At 50.4% G+C, this 17785-nt stretch overlaps 1 protein-coding gene across 1 annotated transcript in view; it reads left to right on the top strand.

The window, feature by feature from the left end:
* Positions 1 to 13807, top strand: part of LOC116797991 (transcription factor HIVEP3-like) — a 72741-nt gene extending 58934 nt beyond the window's left edge. The window contains 2 exon segments of the mRNA XM_032710040.1: positions 3912 to 4966; positions 7658 to 13807. Of these exon segments, the coding sequence (XP_032565931.1) occupies positions 3912 to 4966; positions 7658 to 8503 (1901 nt within the window). The 3' untranslated portion in view covers positions 8504 to 13807.
* The last annotated feature ends 3978 nt before the right edge of the window (positions 13808 to 17785 follow it).

Below are 17785 nucleotides of genomic sequence, written 5' to 3'. Positions count from 1 at the left end.
AGGGACTGGGGACAAGGGAGGGAGGGACAGGACAAGGGGAATGGCTTCCCACTGCCAGAGGGCAGGGAGAGATGGGATGTTGGGAAGGAATTGTTCCCTGTGAGGGTGGGGAGGCCCTGGCCCAGGTTGGCCAGAGAAGCTGTGGCTGCCCCTGGAATCCCTGGAAGTGTCCAAGGCCAGGTTGGACGGGGCTTGGAGCAACCTGGGCTAGTGCAAGGTGTCCCTGCCTGTGGCAGGGGGTGGAATGAGATGATCTTTAAGGTCCTTTCCAACCCAAACCATTCCTGAGTCTATAATCAAAGCTGGTTGGGAAGAGAGGAAAGTGCCTCTGAAATATTGGTTGCATAATTCTAAAAGAACAACTGTTATTTTAAACCTTTCCATTATAGAACTAATGAATCACATTAATTGAGTGTCACTGCTGAAAACCTGAAAATCCAGCATCCTATTTATGCTCTGTGGAGTTGGAGCTCTGAGGACATCAGGGCTCCCTTCAGCAGGCCAGGGGAATGTTTTCCTTTGTGATTCCAGAGCCATTCACCCCCGGGTCACACAGGGTTAATGCCCTGGGTGAGTGTTGTGAAAATCCCCGTGGGTGTGAAAGCCCTGCCAGGCTCAGGAAAAGGGAGGTCTGGGAGGGGATGAGGCTGAGCTGCTCTCAGCCTTCGGCCTTCTGGATAGAGAAGGTCTGAAAAGCCCCAGGAAGGTCCGTGGGCATCCCCAGGTCAGCTGGGAGAGCACTCAGGCAGCAGGATGGGACCATCAGCTGGGGCACTTGGTGTTGGCCACCAAGAAATCACTGACCCCTGAGTGTTTGAGGTTGGACAGTGCTGAGCCCCCCTGGCTGCAGAGGGTTCCTGGAAGGGACTCCCCTCCCCATGTTGCTGTTGGCTGTGAGGCTGCTCCTGGAATGCCTTGTGCTGTCTGGAATTTATTGCATTATGCAAGAAATCCGTGTAATTTTAGAATTACCGAAAAAAAAAATAAATACAAAGTCCCCATTTCCTCCCATGGAGGCAGATCCCTGGTGTTTGTGTAAAGGGGATGGGCTGCCAGGCAGGAATGCAGGAAGGTGCACTTGGGAAGGTGTGGGATCAGGGCATGTTTCCTTGCTCCCCTCCCAGCTTCTTTTTCACCTGGTTAAAGCCAACACTGGACTTCTACTGAAAATTGAAATTCTGCTTCAGGAGCAAGGAGGCCCATTGCTCACAAATGTCAAGTAAACACTAACTAAGGCAGCCAAGAAGATGGTCAGAAAATGGGATTTTGTCCTGTAATGACTGGGGCTATTTGGATGGATGAGAAAATAACATAAAAATGGCAGAAAGGTACATGAGAAATCAGAGCTCACAGCTGTGTCACACTCCTTGTTCTCAGGGGGGGGGTTGCAAAGAGTAACCACAGTGTCCTCTCTCTTCTTTGCAAAGAGGGTCAGAACTAGAAATCAAAGGACTATTTTAATTAAATAATAAAAAAAGGACTAGAATTTCCACGTGACACAAAGCAGAGCAGGAAGGTTGCTGTGCTTTCCTTTGGGGAGCAGCAGTTCCTAAAATTCCCTGGATTATTTTAAACTGGGGTTATATTTCACTCGATCGTTTTTATTTCTATTTAAGGGGCCGAAGAAAGCAAAGGGTGTTACTATAAAAGGAGATTGGAGTATAATTCCTCACTCCTGCCTTGGTTTTGCTACCAGTTGGGTGGAATAACCTCAGAATAAATAGTGACATAAAATGGAAATGAAATGGAGTCGAATCCTCAGCCAAAGCCATCAACAGGACACATTCTCACCAGTTCCCTCTCTCTTCCTTCCTCCATCCTTCCCTCCCTCCCTCCCTCTCTGTCTTCTCCTGACCTGCCCCTTCTCTCCCCATGAGCTCAGCAGATGGATCTGGGTTGCCAGAAGCCCGGACTGAGGTCTGAACTCTGTTTCTGCCTGCTGGAATCATGTCAGGAGACCAAGGCAGATTCCCTTGGGGCTGTCCCAGGATTCACTGAACCGTGTCCCGTGGTGGCAAATGCCAACTGGCCTCATGTTGCCCTCCCTGCAGACTCCTGCCCTTGGCCAGTGCCCATCCCTGGTGTGACTGGGGCCAAAATCTGAGCCCACCCAGGGCAAGGCTCTCCGAGGGCGAGGCACTGTCTGTCCCAACCCCTCGAGATGTCAAACCCCAACAGCACAATCAGGGGCTGGCTCATGGCTCTGACAGGGAAGCACATTCCTTTTCCAAGCCAGAAATATGCAGGGCTCACCCTGCAGCTGGGAGAGCTGCTTGTTTGGAATAATGTTTGTTCTGAGCTCAGTTCCTTGGGGAGTTGCAAACAGTCCTGCACTGGACCTTGGGCCCAGCACCCCCCTCACTGTGGAGGGCTTTGCAGTGCAGGCTGGACTGTCCATGGAGAGCTGGTCCTTCCCTCCATGCTGGCAGAGTTCTGGCTTTATGGACCAGTAAACAGAGATTTGGGAATGGGATGGGAAGCAAATGAGAAGCTCCTTTCTATCTCACTTTTCAGGCTGACTCTTGGATGGATAATCAGCCATGGGAAAATGCCTGTCACTGGTCATGCCAAATACTTCATGAGCATTTAGTAAGGCCCTGGTATTCCAAATAAACAAAATTAGATGTTTTATTCATGGCTCAGAGTGAGTTCTTGCTGTGTGGCTGTGTCCCCTCTGCAAACCACCTGCCAGGTGAGGTCCAGCCTCAGCATCAGCTCCAGTTCATGTCCCCTCTGCAAACCAGCTCCAGGTGACCTCAGGATCAGTTCCCTTTGCTGTCCTCTGGGGCTGGTCCTGCTGACAGATGGCAGCTCTGAAAGGGAAACTGCTCCAGTGCTCAGCAGAGGGGAAACAGTGTCCCCGGCTGAGCTGCTGGGGACAGGGGCCAGCAGGGCTGCAGTTGGCTCCACAGCGGTGCCAGAGCAGCAGCCAGGATTCCAGAGCCAGGTGTGTCCCAGCAGCTCTGCCCCATCCTCGGGGTGCTCGGCGCGGGCAGAGCTCGGTGAACTGGTGATGATCGGCCCCTCCAGAGCGGGGGGGACTCGCAGCTCCTGCTAGAGCAGTTCCTGGAGCTGCAGTGACATCCAGTGGCTGCTCCCGACGGACCTCTCGGGGCTGAGCTCGCACTTTGCCGGGATCGCTGCTCATCTGGGAACAGCAGCTTTGTGTCTGTGCAGAGCAGAGCACAGGGGGAGCCAGCAGGGACCTGCCTGGGAGCTTGTGCTGAGCTCAGAAGGCTCCTGCTGGCCCTCAGAGCAGAAGAGAGATGCTGTGTTTTTACCTGCAGAAGTATTTACAATCCTTTACAATTTGCTTTCTATATCTCCCTCACTGTTTACAAGCCCTGATTTACAAAACGCACCCGTGCAAGGCCTTCCACACACAGACCCCAAACCCTCTGCCACAAAGGAGTATCTGTATCACAGCTGGAATTTATCCAATCAAGGGAAAATCCACAGAGGGTCTGTCAACCCTATTGTTTGATTTTTAGTAAAAGGCCTGTCTTGTTAATGTTTAACTACCAGGAACTCTAGGCAGGAAAAGGCCCAGCATGTGGAGGAGGGGAACTTTGACATGTTTTTGGAGACACCATTGCAACAAATACTCATAAAATCCCCACTCAAGGTGACAGTCCTGCCATTGCCATCATCTCTTAAGGGCCTTTTTCTGTATGTGTTGACAGAGCAATGGCTGGAATTGAAATCAGGGTAGAGCAGGAGGTCCCAGAGGTGGGATTCACTGGAGTCTACTGGGAATACTGGGATTGGAGTTGGCACAGAGGGCAGGACTGATCAGGTCTAGAAAAGAGCCAGGTCCTCTCTCTTCTTGTGCCCTTAGAACTCATGAGCAGGTTTAGCACAGCCCCTGTGTGTGTGTTTGACACTCTGTTTTGTGTTTTCCATGCCCCCAGGAACCAGTGAAGACCTATTCCAGGACTCTGAGGGGCGGGAGGGATCCGAGCCAGTTGAGGAACACCAGTTTTCAGACCTCGAGGAATCTGATGATGATGATGACAATGAGGATGAGGAGGATGAGGAGGAGGAGGAGAGCCAAGATGAGCCCCCTCTGAAGTTGCCTGAAGGCACACACACCACCCTCCTGCTGCACTCTTCAGGTGGCTCTCCATCTTCTCAAGAGGAAGGCACTGAAACAGCATCATCCTTAGCCCAAGACACCATTTCCAGCACCCAAAAAGCAGGTGAAGGCCAGCAGGCCTCGTCCTCAGGGCTGGAAACCAAGTGGTCAGCAGACAGCAGTGACATTGCTGTGTGCCACAGCTTCTTGAGTCTCCGCAGACCAGCTTTGACCTCCACCGAACAATTGGCTTCTGCTGGAAGAGAGTCCATCACCAGGCCACAGATGTCCTTGGCCATGGACCTGTCACCCTCCAAGGACACCTCCCCTAGGAGAAGGTGGTCTCCCAGCCAGGACTCTGGCAGGGGTGGCAGCAGACCAATGATGGCGAGGAAGCACTTGTTAACCAAAAACGAAACGTCACCCAAGAGGTTCTCCCCCACTGCAGAACTGTCCTCTCTGAGGTGCCTGTCCCCGGGGAGGGGGCTGTCTCCTTGCCAGAGGGTCTCTCCCAGGAGAGAGGCATCTCCTCTCAGATGTGTGTCACCAAGGCTTGAGCTGTCACCCAGTAGGCATCTGTCCCCCAGGAGAGAGCTGTCCCCGCGAGCACAGCTCCCCCCAGAAGGAGAGGTCTCCCCTGGGAGACACTCCTCACCCAGCAGAGACGTGTCATCCGTCAGATACTTATCCCTGAAGAAAGTCTTATCTCCAGGCTCCCTGGAGTCGCCCAGGTACCCATTCCCAGGAAAAGAGGACTTGCCTGGCACGAGCAAATCAGCAGCAGATGACAAAGTTCCAAGCTCATATCAAGCCCAGCACGGGATATTATCTTCGATGCCTCTACCTCACAGGTTCTTTGGCAAAAACATACAGCTCTACGAGTCCAAGCTGGTAAGTTCAGTCCCCTCCTGCCTCCTAAACTCCACAGCAGGTTCTCTGATGTGGCCTTTAAGGAAGGTTGTCATGCCAAGGGCACGGTGACTCTGTGACCAATGTCACAGAAAAGGGACAGTGGGCAGCAATGGGCTTTGCACCCATTTGGGTCCTGCCCTTCTCAGCTGAAGAGAAACAAAGTTGTCCCTTCTCCAAAGGGTTATTTCCACCCCTGACCCAACCTGTGTCCTGCTGAGACAAGCAGCAAGGACAAACACCAATGACCGATTGTCACTAAGAACCTTTTTGTTCCTGGGAATTCCAAACCCATCTCTGAGATCTCCCCAGCTGGGGGGAAGCTGTGACAGTTCTTCACTGGGCAGTGACCCGAACCAGATCTGAAACAGCCCTTGGTGCCTCCTGGGCTGTGTTAGACCTCTGGTAGAGGAACTGCTGAGAAATGTTTCTTTGGCCATCTCTGATTCCATCTCGCTTCTCTCTTCAGCACAGAGAGGTGTTTCCCACTGGGTCCAGAAAACTACTGAATGTTTCTGCTGGACATACCAAACCCTCTGGGTAAAGGGCAGTGGCACGTTCCTCCCACTGCTCCAGTGGGTTAATATCTGGTGTGGTGTAATGTTTCCCATTCCTCTGGAGTGCCTGGCTCTGCTGTAATTTGTGCCAGTGAACATGAGTGCTCTGCTGTGACACTGGTGTGAGGAGAGACTCCACCCTTAGGGGCTGCACTGGGAAGAGAGGCCTTTACACAGCCCCTGGAGAACCATGGCAGATGCTGGCCCAGGTCCTCTCCAGAGCAGCCACGCTGCCCCCTGTGTGTTCCTTCCATGTCCATGCTGATGTTCTCGTGGTGCTGCCTTCCTTCTGCTTCCCACTACCAGTCTTTGTCTCACCTTCTCAGAGACTGTCCTTTCCTTTAGGTCCAAACCTTTGCTTCCTTTAATGCTATTTCCCTTTCCTGTCAATTAACTCCTTGGGGGAATCTCAGGGCTCTGGAAACCCTCATCCTTCCGCTCTGAAGCATCTCTGTCAGGACAACTGCTCACCCCCCCTACTTGGAGCAACTCCCCTAAGCTTCCACATCCACAGCAGGAGATAATAAGCCCCTGCTTTTCTGCCCATTCTCACCTTTCAGCTTCTTCTCAAACACCTTTTTACTCCATGTTCCTGCTCCTTTCATTCTCCCAGAGCCACTGCTGTTGCTTTGCTCATGTGTCTCCAAAGCAACAAAAATGACCTGAATGGAAAACTTCCCATTTCTCAGCAAGATGGACAGCAGGGTTTTCACTGCACAATTACATTCCTGGTAAGGCTACAAGAGACAGAGAGACCAGAGGGGGATTTATCGGATCCTAAACAGATCTCAAAGATGATCTTAGCTTAGTTTCAGTGTAAGGCTTTCTGTCCAGTCCCACCACGACCATCTCTCTTCCCTCTGGCCCTTGCAGAAGGCAGTTCCTCCTTCTGGTGGCTGTTGCACCATTAAGATCATTTGTTTGGGGGTTCCCAGCATCCCTACAGTGATTTGGCCAAAACTTCATGTGGATAAGTGACATTTAGCAAGTGTTTGGGCTAACCAAGTGTACCCACCACCTTCGGTGGCTCTTGCTTTGTCTCCTTTCTGCCCTCTTTTGCTGCTTTCCTCTGTCACCTCTTCATAGAGATCCAGCTTGCAGGGTCAGGAAATTGTTCTCCATAATCCTACAAAGAAATGAAGTGGATCCTCACATTTTGTCACTAACCCATCTCAGTGGAAAGTTGATTTCAGTTTCTGTTGCTTCCCCTTCTTGGGAGTCCTATGGAGGGGTTTAGTTATGACCTCATCACTAATTAATCCCTTTCTGTTTAGCCCCATATCTCTCCATGATGTACATTAGGAAACTATGGGAAGCACCGAGAGAGAAAGAGGAAAAGGTAAAATTGTAGGGCCTTAACCCTTGGTTTCTAGAGCAAATCTCACCCATGAGGGTGGTGGTGGGGCCACACTGGGTGTGCTTTGGTCAAACCAGAGTTAGTGATGCCTCTCACTCGGTCTGAAGCATCCTTGCAATGAGCAGCTGGGAGGGCGCAATCCTGCTGTAAGAAAGTACAGTAAAAAATAAATAACATTATTCCGGGCTCTCAGGAACCCAGGGCTGATAAAGGGCTGAAAGGGCCCCAAAGCAGCTCTGATGGCAGCAACCACTGCCATCCTCTGCCGGGCTTTCAGAGGCAGCTCTGAGAGTAGGACGAGGGGTGGTGGTTTTAAACTGAAAGAGGGGACATTCAGACTAGATACAAGGAAGACATTTTTTACCAGGAGAGTGAGGAGGCCCTGGCACAGGTTGCCCAGAGAAGTAGTACGTGACCCATCCCTGGAACATTCAAGACCAGGTTGGACAGCGCTTGGAGCAACCTGGTCTAGTGGAAGATGACCCTTAATGGCCCCCTGCAACCCAAACCATTCCTGGTTTGGCCTAAGCCAAAGCCCTGGATCTGTGCCCCAGCAGACCACAGCACATTTGTAGCCAGAAGGCAAACGCTGTGGGCTGTGTTGCTCCTTTCCTTAAAGGTTTGGGTCTCCACATCTTCCATGGTCGATTGATTAGAATCAAATGCTGAACCCAATCCTCGTAGTGAGCATTAGTGGTGCTAAAGGTGTAACTCGTTCCCTGCACTGATCCAGCTCTTTCTCTTCCCTCTCTGGCACAGAAGATCGAGCCCCGAAGCCCACCACGCTCCCCTGGCCCCACCCAGCCCGTCTGCTCCCGGCCCCTGCAGGCACCGCACGACCTCCACGCCCTGGCCCGAGGGGAGGAGAACGTCTTCAGCCACCTCCCGCTGCACTCGCAGCAGCTCACCAGGACCCCGTACCCCATGATCCCCATCGGGGGCATCCAGATGGTCCAGGCCAGGCCCAGCTCCCACCCCAGCCTGGTGCCCAGCTCCGTGGTGTCCCTACAAGCCGGATACTTCGCCTCTGGAAGCGGAGCCGTGGCGGAGTTCGGCCGGGCTCCCAAGGGGGATGAGGAGCCGCAAATCCCAGCGGCGTCCGCGTCCCCGGCTGCGAAGGTTTCCAAGTACGCGCTGTCCCCGGAGCTGAGTGGGGGTTATTTGGAGGAGAAAATGAGGACTAGTGAGCTTCGGCAGCAGCCAGAGCAGGAGGAACACAGGGTACAAGCGCTGGCTGAGCCCAGCCCAGAGGAGCGCGTGGGCCCGGCCAGCCCCAGCACACCCCACGAGCACTGTCCAAAGCCTCCGACGAGCGGGGAGGAAGAACCCCCCAAAAAAACGGGCAAGAAGCAATCTGGCAGCTCGAGCACTTCTGTTGAGTCACCCTGCACTTTCATCTCAGATGCCCCCCCGTGTGACGGCGGCAGCAGCCCCGGCTGCCCCCCGGAGCCCCCACCCAGCCACTCGCTGTCCCTGCGCCCCAGGAACCTCTCCGGGGAGCCCGGGCACCAAGGGGGCACCTCCGGGAAGAGCAGCCCCCACCCAGAGCACGCAGCTTTAGGTCAAACTCAAACAAAGGTGGATGAAAACGCAGGAAGTACTTAAAACCTCCATCTGTTCCACCTTTAGGCTTCCTCTGTAAAATCAACAGACATTTTCAACACTATTTCCTTTAGTATAATCACCGATAAGAAGCACTCTAGTGAATGACCAAACCCATGGAAAAGTCCTGGTTTTCTTTGTCCCAGTCTGGTATTATCTCCACATGTATGCAGTTACTTGTGCCTTTTTCTATACCTTTTGTTGCTTGAAATGTACAAAACTGTTTGAGGCTGTGAATATTTTTTTAGAGTTTTTTGGAAAGGGGGTTTGTTAGACCTTTGTCTTTTTTGCCATTTAGGTGTGCGTAATTCTGGGCCTGAGAGATGCAGAAAGGAAAGGGTTAAGCATTTTAAGAGGAAGAAGATGCACTGAAAACAAAAAAAAAACCAGAAAAAACTTTTTTTTATATTGATTAAATGATTAAAAAAAAAAAAAAAGAAAAAACCCAAACCCTTGCTCCTGTGTACAGAAGTTTATGATTCGTATTTATTACATGCTTTATTTAATTCTTGCAAAGTGCTTGGTATTTTTTTTTCTTGCATCCCTCTGGTTGCCTATGGTTGTGCTTTAAACAGTTGAAACTGCTTTACATTTGAAAAAAAAACGTGTTTACCCTGAACTTGTACGTGAAAGTAGCACTTCCTCGAGCAGGGGAGGGGCGTTCGAAGGGAGAGAAACGGTCCCGAGAGAGAGAAAAGCCGAACACGAGCAGCCCTCCCTCCCGCAGGACCCAGCAAAGCACTTTTCTAAAAAAAGGGACAGAAAAAAAAAAAAAAAAACAAAAAAACAAAAAAAAAGGTTCAAAGATTGAACTGCGAGAACATAGGAATGTATGGAATGCAGCCCCAGGGCCAGGATCGGTGTCTCTCGCTGGCCGAGCCGGCCCCTGCTCGCTTTAATCCTTCCCTCCCGCCCGGCAGAGCTGTGCCTGAGCCCCGGCCTGGCTGGGCTTCAGAGCCCTCTGTGAACACCTCCCTCGCTTGAAAAGGGGAACAAAACTCAGCCTTGCAACCGTTTTTTCCTCTGTCATTTTTTGGTCACAGACCAAGTCCCTCCATCCCATCCCACCCCATCCCAAGCCCGGCCCTGGCTGGTTTGGCTCCGTGGAGCTCTGGGGATGCAGGAGCGGTTTGGGCTCTGCTCCTTTGCACGTGTCGGGGCTGGAACTCACCAGTGACTCTGTGTCTTATTTTCCCCTCCTTTATTTCTTTCAGCAGAACGTCCCCAGCACAGCCCTTGTGCTGATGGGCCCGTCCTGGGGTGTTTTGGAAGCTCAAACGTGGTGATGCTCAATGGTTGATGCTTGCACCCAGCTTGTTCTGCATGCACAGCAACTTCTGCCAGAGCAGATTTTTAAGGATGCCCATCCCTAGCAGAGCCAAGGCCCCTACTGCCAAGAGATACCAAATCCAGAGTGACCCCACGGAGCCGTTCCCCTCTGGCACATTAATTCTCTTTTTAAAACACAAATATCCAAGAGTTTGCCCCAGCAAACAGCAGGTTCTTTACTACTTCAGAGGGTTTTCTGGTCTATGGAATCTGTACAAACCTCTTTTTTTTTTTATTATTTTAAGATAAAAAAAAAGGAAAAAAAAAGATATAACTATTTAACCAGTGGACCAGTTCTTTCTTCTTTCAGAGCTGTTCCAGTTTATCGGGTACGTAATACACTTTTTAAAAAAAAAAAAAATGAAAAAAAAAATAAAAGGAATCAAATAAAACCCTGAATGAGAACATATTTCCTTGCCAGACTTGATGAGCTATGAACTGTTCCCGTCTCACGGGCAAAGAATAGAAATTTTTTTAATAATCTTCTGTGATTCTTTTTTTTTTTTTTTTTTACTCTTCTTGTAAAGGGAATTAAGTACAAAAGGAAATATCATGGAAATAACATTAAGGTTGTGACACTGACCCAAACAACATCCAGAACCCATTTATACCCTAATTAGCACTTTTATCAAGTTTCCCTTTTTCCCATTTCCCCTTTTTTGGCCCCAAGCCTGGAAGCTGGTCCTGCTTTCAGATCTTTTTCAGATCCCGTGGCAGGAGCAGGGGCTGGAGCTCAGTTCAGCTCTCAGGCTTTAAGTGTGTGTTTAATATCAGGATGACTGGGAGAGGTGTGCTCAGCCAGGGCTGGTGTGAAACCCCTGGAAACCATCCACCAAATTTAGTTACTCTCCTGTCTTCTGCCACTTTTTGCCTCTTTGTCACACTCTTAACATTATTCCAAGGTAGCTTTTTGTATTTAATTATAAATATATATATATATATCACATATATATATATATATATATAAATTGTACGTAAAGAAAAATACTGCAGCAGTTGTGCACTCAGCATCCTGGGTTTTTTTGGTGCATTTTCCACGAGCTTTGGGCTAGATCAAATTTGCTCAGTTTCTCTCTGTAACTGCATTTGAATCCTTGACCTGTTGATATTTTGCATGGATTTTTGTTCCCCTCTGTCATTTATGGACAGAGTGGAGGGGGAAAAAAAAGCCCAAGAAAACACAGAAGTCATTACATCGGTTTATTGATTTTTTTGTGATGGGTTTTTATTGTTGTCATTATTATTATTATTATTATTATTATTATTATTATTATTATTATTATTATTATTGAAGCTTTTCCAGCAGCTCGGGATGAGTTGGAGCTTTCTGCATCTGGGCTGCAGAGCAGCCAGGCTCTTCAGCCAGGGCCAATAAAAGCAGGGAGAGGAGTTTTGGGGAAGGGCTGTGGAGCTGTGAGGGTCACGCCCTGCTCGGATCCCACACCCAGCACGGAGAGGGCACCCGGAGGGGCCGCTGCAAACTCAGGAGATGGGCACGAACCCCCCAGGGCTGAGTCTCCACCCGGTTCGGCTTCTCAACAGACAAGGGGGAAGCTCTGGCTGGGCTGAAATGGTGCTTCACGCTGTTCCCCCGGGCAATACGGCCTATTGGATAGGCAAAAAGGCTCACAAAAAAACCCCTAACTGCAATTTAAGGGCTAAATGGTCACACTGCCAGCTCAGAGCTCCGGGGAAGGGCGTCCCCTCCCCGCCGGCACCAGCATCTCTGTCTGCGGGCAGGGTTAGTGTGACCCTGTGCAAACGTGTCTCCCCCTGCCTCCTACTCAGCCAAGGAGCACAGGAACGTTGCTGATTTTTGGAGGGTTTTGGGTGTTATTCCCAGCAGGGCTCAAGCCCCAGCCGTCACCCCTGGCTACTGTTCCCACCCGGATCCCCCTTTGGCTCCCCTGTGTCACACCTGGTGGTCACAGCTTTTAATATCACTCTGAATGTCTGTTCTGTCTGCAAAACGGGGATGATGGACCCTATTTTGCTTCCCACAAGGGCTGCAAGGATGGTTAGGTTAGTACAGATGCTTTGCAGAGCAATTAGCAGTATTATTTGCAAGAGAATGTATTAATAATGCAAATAGGCAAATGAAAAAGCAGAGCCCAGCCTTTCCTTTTCATCAGCAGGTGGAAATCAAATCCCCTGCTTTTTTCGTGGCAGAGGTTCTTAAATTTATAATCCATGAAGGCACGTGGCCTCCAGGGCCTGGCTGCTCCTCTTTGTTGTGGGTAATCAGCCCAAACCCTGCTCGAATATTTCCTTCCCTGATAAGCTGTTTGTGCAGCTCCATGGCTGCAGGTATTCCATGGCAAACAGATGCTGTGCCATCCAAGAAATCATCCTGCACAGAGGACTTGGCCCGTGCTCTGGAACAATCCCTTGACAGAGTCATCTTAAATACCAAGACTCACAGCCAGAGCTCATAAAGCACCTGTACCTTGGCTTGAGCTTAACTATTTCTGGAGTTTTAGGAACTTCTTTGTGCTTAAGCATGAATTGAGCAACTTTTATCAAGGTTTTATCAAGGTCACAGAGCTCAGGGTCTTGCAGGGCTGAGCAGGCCATGGGATGAAGAGAGGGGGCTGTTGGCTCCCCAAAACGCCCCCGTGCCTTGAAGCAGATCCCTGCCAGCTCCAATTATTCCCAGGTTGTTGGCTGGATACCCAGGAATCACAGCAGGAAACTCTGAAAAATCCTGATGAAGTAGCTGTGACTTTATAATTTATGACTGAGAAATGTAGTTCATCACCTGCTCCCAAGGGGTGACATTCCAGGTATCCCTGAAGTGACACTCCCTGGACAGTGCTTCAAGCCACCCACTGGTCCCAAACCCTGCTCCAAACCCTGCTCCAAATCCCACTCCAGCCCTGTCCAAGCTGCCCTGGGCTGGATGGGGCAGGAGATGCCCCTGGGATTCCCAGCTGGAGCAGCACATCCCGGGGTCCTTCCCATCAGAGCCCTGCCAGGCACAACCTCCCCCTGGCTCTGCTCTCCCCTCCACCCCCAGATCTGCAGCACAGTTGGTTTTTCTCTTAAACCAACTCCCACTTTACCTGGTTTGCTTTAAAATCCACAGAAACAGCACCTGAACAAGCAATACACTCGTGGAAAATCATTAAAATGAGTCCAATTTTCATGCCAAACCCTGATGATTTGATCTAGCCCTTCCCTGCTGTCCTTGCAGTAGCTTTTCCTTTGCTGACTTCGTTTCATCATGTCCTTTTTTTTCCTTCTCTTTTATTATTTCCATCTATTGCACAGTATTTACACAAAAAAAAATATTGTAAATTATTTACAAAAAAAAAAAAAGGAAAAAAAGAAAAAAAATCAGTCCTGATGGCATAAAACCAATCTGTTTTCATTACTGAGATATGATGGCACTTACGATCACTTTAGTAAATGTAATGTAAAATAATAATAATAATAATAATGTGTACGCAAATTTAATATACATGGTCTCATGTAAGATAAATATTTGCCTTTTTTTCTAAAAGGTGTATGTATTCTGTAAGTGGAATAGTCTGTAGAAAGTTTCTATATGTTCTTAAAATGGCAATACATTCCAAAAAATGGTACTGTAAATATGTACAGCGTTACAATGTAATTTGGTAGTTTTGCCTGTAATTTTATTTTAACTCCAGTTTCTACACTTGCATCTTGCAACGTCTGTATGGTTATATCAGTGCAAAAAAGAAAAAAAAAAAAGGCAGGTAAAAGCACAGTCTGATGTAAAAACAAACAAACAAAAAGAACAAAAAACTCACAAAAAACAACAAAACAACAAAAAAAAAGAAAAATACTCAGTATTTGATGTTTGTGACCCTTATTGTAAATGACATCTGTACTGTGAATGAGAAGTTTTTACAAGTATAATATTGCCTTTACTACAGCTCAGATTGTCTGCTCAGTCTGGGCGTATTTTTAAAAAAATAGCATGTTGGAATAAATTTTAAAGTCCCAACATATCACTACTTGCATGGTTGGCAGTCTTTAATTGTCACTGGATTTAGCACGGGCTCAGGGACCTGGGAAATGATGGAGAATGTTGGGATAAACCCAGGTTAAGTTGCTGCACCCCCAGCAAGCCATCCCTGCTGACCCCCCCAGCTGCAGGTGAAGTTCTGCCCTAAAGAAATGCCACAATTTTGTTATTTTTTTCCAGGTTTTCCTCCTCACAGCACAGAAACCCTGAGCAAAGGCCACGGGGGATGCTCTGATGGGGCTCTGCAGGGTCCAGAATTCATAGAATGGTTTGGGTTGGGAGGGACCTTAAAGCTCATCTTGTTCCACCCCGACACCTCCCACTAAACCAGGTTGCTCAGAGCCCCATCCAGCCTGGCCTGGGAGCACACTATTAGAAAACAGAGAAAAGAAATAAGAATAAAAAAGAGAATTTCCCTATCCTAATTCCTTCCCCCAAGGAACTGAGCTCAGCTCCATGCACCAGGAAACCCTTCTGGGCAGGAACTCCCTGCTCCCCTTCACCCTTGGGCTCCAGAGGCTGAGCAGCCTTTGGGGGATGTTTGCAGACAAGTTCAGGGGCTGCTGCAGGGGGGGATTCACCAAGCAGGACAGGGAAGGAATTTTGGATGAGGGAGGTGAGGGAAGAGGTGGAGAAGCTTGTCTGGTCTCCGTTTAGTCTCAGAAAAGCCACATTTCAGCATTGAGAGGAGGGAGAAGTGTTGGCAGGGCACAAACCTCTGCCTTCCTCCTCTCTAAGATCTGTCTGGCTTTGCAGCAACGACTCCTTTTGAATTTATCCAGCAGCCAGAAGGAAGTTGAACCATTCCCAGCACTTGGCTGCTCTGTGACTCAGCTTCCCCAACTGCAGACAGCAACTGTGGCCTCCTCATAGGGCCAGGAGCAAACTCCAGACCAGCAAGGTCAGCAATGCCCAGCCTTGGGTACCAGTCAAGGTCAGCAATGCCCAGCTTTGGGTACCAATCAAGGTCAGCAATGCCCAGCTTTGGGTACCACTTCCCCAGGGCTCTCCTGTGTTGGAAAGCTGGGGGTGGTGGGTGCTGTGCTCTTCATTCCTCTGCTCCAAGGAGGACACTCTTGCTGTTGTCCCTGCTCCGAGAGCCTGCCAGGGGCAGTGGAAGTGGATCTACCATTTGCTCTGTGCATCCAGAGAGTTTCTGGGGGCCTGGGGAGATGTGGGAGAGCAAAATGTTTCCAGCTGGGTGAGGGAGGGGATTGTCCTGCTCTGCTCTGCCCTGGGGCAGCCTCACCTCAACACTGGGGCAGTTTGGGGGGACACAATGGAGGGAAGGGATTGAGTCATTGGAGAGTGTCCAAAGGAGGGCAAAGAGATGGGGAAGGGCCTGGATTTGAAGGCGTGGGAGGACACTGAGGGCACTTGGTGTGTTCAACTGGAGCAGAGGAGACTGAGGGGAGACCTCAGTGCAGTTCCAATTCCTGGGCAGGGGCAGAGGAGGGGCAGGGACTGAGCTCTGCTCTGGGGGAGCAGGGACAGCAGCCAGGGAACGGCTGGAGCTGTGTCAGGGCAGGCTCAGGTTGGATCTCAGGCAAAGGTTCTTCCCCCAGAGGCTGGTTGGGCACTGCCCAGGCTCCCCAGGGCAGTGGGCACAGCCCCAAGGCTGCCAGAGCTGCAGGAGGGGTTTGGCTGCTCCTCTGGGGCACAGGGGGTGACTCTTGGGGCTGGGCCTGTGCAGGGCTGAGGGTTGGACTCCATGATCCTTGGGGGTCCCTCCCAGCTCAGATTTTGTGATTATGTGATTCTGTGAGAGTCAGGGCTTGGGGAAGTTGGGATCCTTCCTTAACAGCACCCTGGATTTTCCTTGCTGCTGGTGGAAGGCACTGAGCCTTGGCTGGAGGGGGTGGGATGGGGAGGTTCGTTCCAGGTTCACCACCAGCCTCTCCAGTTTGTGCTTCTGCCACTGACCAGAGGAATGATTTTCCCTTTAAAAAAAAAAAATATTTCTCCAATGCTTAAAACCAGAGACACTCCAAAGGCAGCCAGAGATGTCTGGAGAACACTGCAGTTAAACCCCACTAATCTCCCCAGCCTGGAACCAATTTGGTTTACACTGATCTCCAGAGTGGCTCCAATTAATCAGGTGTCCCAAGAAATGCCTTCCCCCTCTAGAGTCTTTGTTTTCTAGACACAGAGACCAGACATTTCCTCCCTTGGGAATTCAAATGTGGTATCAAACTATTAGGAATCCTTTGGCTGCTGTTACAGGCTGGTTCTCCTGGGAGGTGCAGTCACCGATAGCCGTGTGAAAAAGGGAGGGTTGGGACAATGCTCTGGGAAGTTCAAACCAGTCCCTCTCTCTGGGAGGCTGAAATTCCTGCTGTTCTTTTGAAATCCCCAAGTCCCTTGATGAAATGATCTTTCCTTCTACCCAGGTTCAGCCTCCCAGCAGCTCAGGAGCTTGACTTGGGAACCTGAAAGAGGACTTGTAACCAGGCTTTTATGTGTAACACAATAAAAGCACCTTCAGAAATCTTCACTCCTTGACCTCTCAGAAGCTTTTGGTTGAATAATCACAGAACCACAGACCTTAAATACCATCCAATCCCACCCCCTGCCATGGGTAGGGACACCTCCCACTAGCCCAGGTTGCTCCAAGCTGGCCTTGGACACTTCCAGGGATGCAGGGGCAGCCACAGCTTCTCTGCCCAACCTGTGCCAGGGCCTCCCCACCCTCCCAGGGAAGGATTCCTTTCCAATATCCCATCTCTCCCTGCTCTCTAGCAGTGAGAAGCCATTTAAGGAGGAGGCAGATTGCCCAGTTCATGGGTGCTATTGGAAGATGTAGCCCAGCACCACTCTGGGAAGGGCTGGTGAGCCTGGGTGGAGTAGATGGAATGGCTTTAGCCAAAAAAAAAATAGGTTTATATGCTTTCAGTCACTCCACAGCCTGGCACAGAGCTGCACCAAAGGGAGCTGCTGGCATGGCAGGAATAACAGAGAGGAAAGGCCTGGGGATGGAATGATGTCCCCAGGGAGATGCAGCAGGACTGAGGGACAGGGTGGAGGTGGGCAGGGGCAGCTGTTCCCACCAAGGTCCAGCCCTGCCAGCAGGGTTTTGGTTTTGCTTTTCAACACTTCAAAGATCTATGGACACTTCCCTGAGGGTGGAGCTGGCAGGGCTTGCTGGAAAAGAGCTGAGAAAGAGGCTGAGAACCACTGAGGAGGGTGTTTGTCTTTGGTCCTGGAACAGCAGGTCTGGGCTCGATGGAACTCACCCAACACTTGAGAGAAATGACTAAGGAGCAGGTGAACCTCAGATCTGCATTTCTTTGTGTTCCTTACACACCTCTGGGTGCAGCAGAACCCCCTTGCTTTGAACATGCTGGTCTGGAGGGGTTTTGATCTCTTGCTGGTTACAGGCCTCTAAAAGGAGAAATCCCTTTGAGACCTGGGATTTGATTGATTTTCTGGACCACGGGAGGGATGTCCAGTGCCTGCAGTGCCTTCAGGAGCAGCTCTGGCTGTGCCTGTGGTCTTGGTTCCCCTGGAAGAAGCACATCCCAAGCCACAGGGAGTCTGTGGGACTCCTTAGTCTGCAGGGAGCTGTTCTGGTTTGATCCTGGCTGTGCCTCAGGGTGCTCCATGTGAGGATGTGTCATAGAGGGAGGAGAGGAGACCCGGAGGCTGGGATGGTCAGGAATTGGCTCCAGGGATATGGAGTGAGCTGCTGTGGAGGAGAGATGGCTGGGGCAGGTCACAGAATCCCAAATGTGCTGAGCTGGAAGGGACTCCCAAGGATCATGGAGTCCAACCCTCAGCCCTGCACAGGCCCAACCCAGAGTCACCCCCTGTGCTGAGAGTCACAGATGAGCCCTGCAGACCCCCCTGCTGCCTTGCCATGGGGTGCTGGGCAGGGATATGGCCCTTCCCACACGCTGTGACTCGGACAGAAGGATGTGGGTGAGCAGGGGTGTGTCAGGAGGTGGACGCAGGAGATGAGTCTGTGC

This window comes from Chiroxiphia lanceolata, chromosome 24, assembly GCF_009829145.1.
Source record: "Chiroxiphia lanceolata isolate bChiLan1 chromosome 24, bChiLan1.pri, whole genome shotgun sequence".
Lineage (NCBI taxonomy): Eukaryota > Metazoa > Chordata > Aves > Passeriformes > Pipridae > Chiroxiphia > Chiroxiphia lanceolata.
This window is presented reverse-complemented; position numbering and strand designations above follow the sequence as displayed.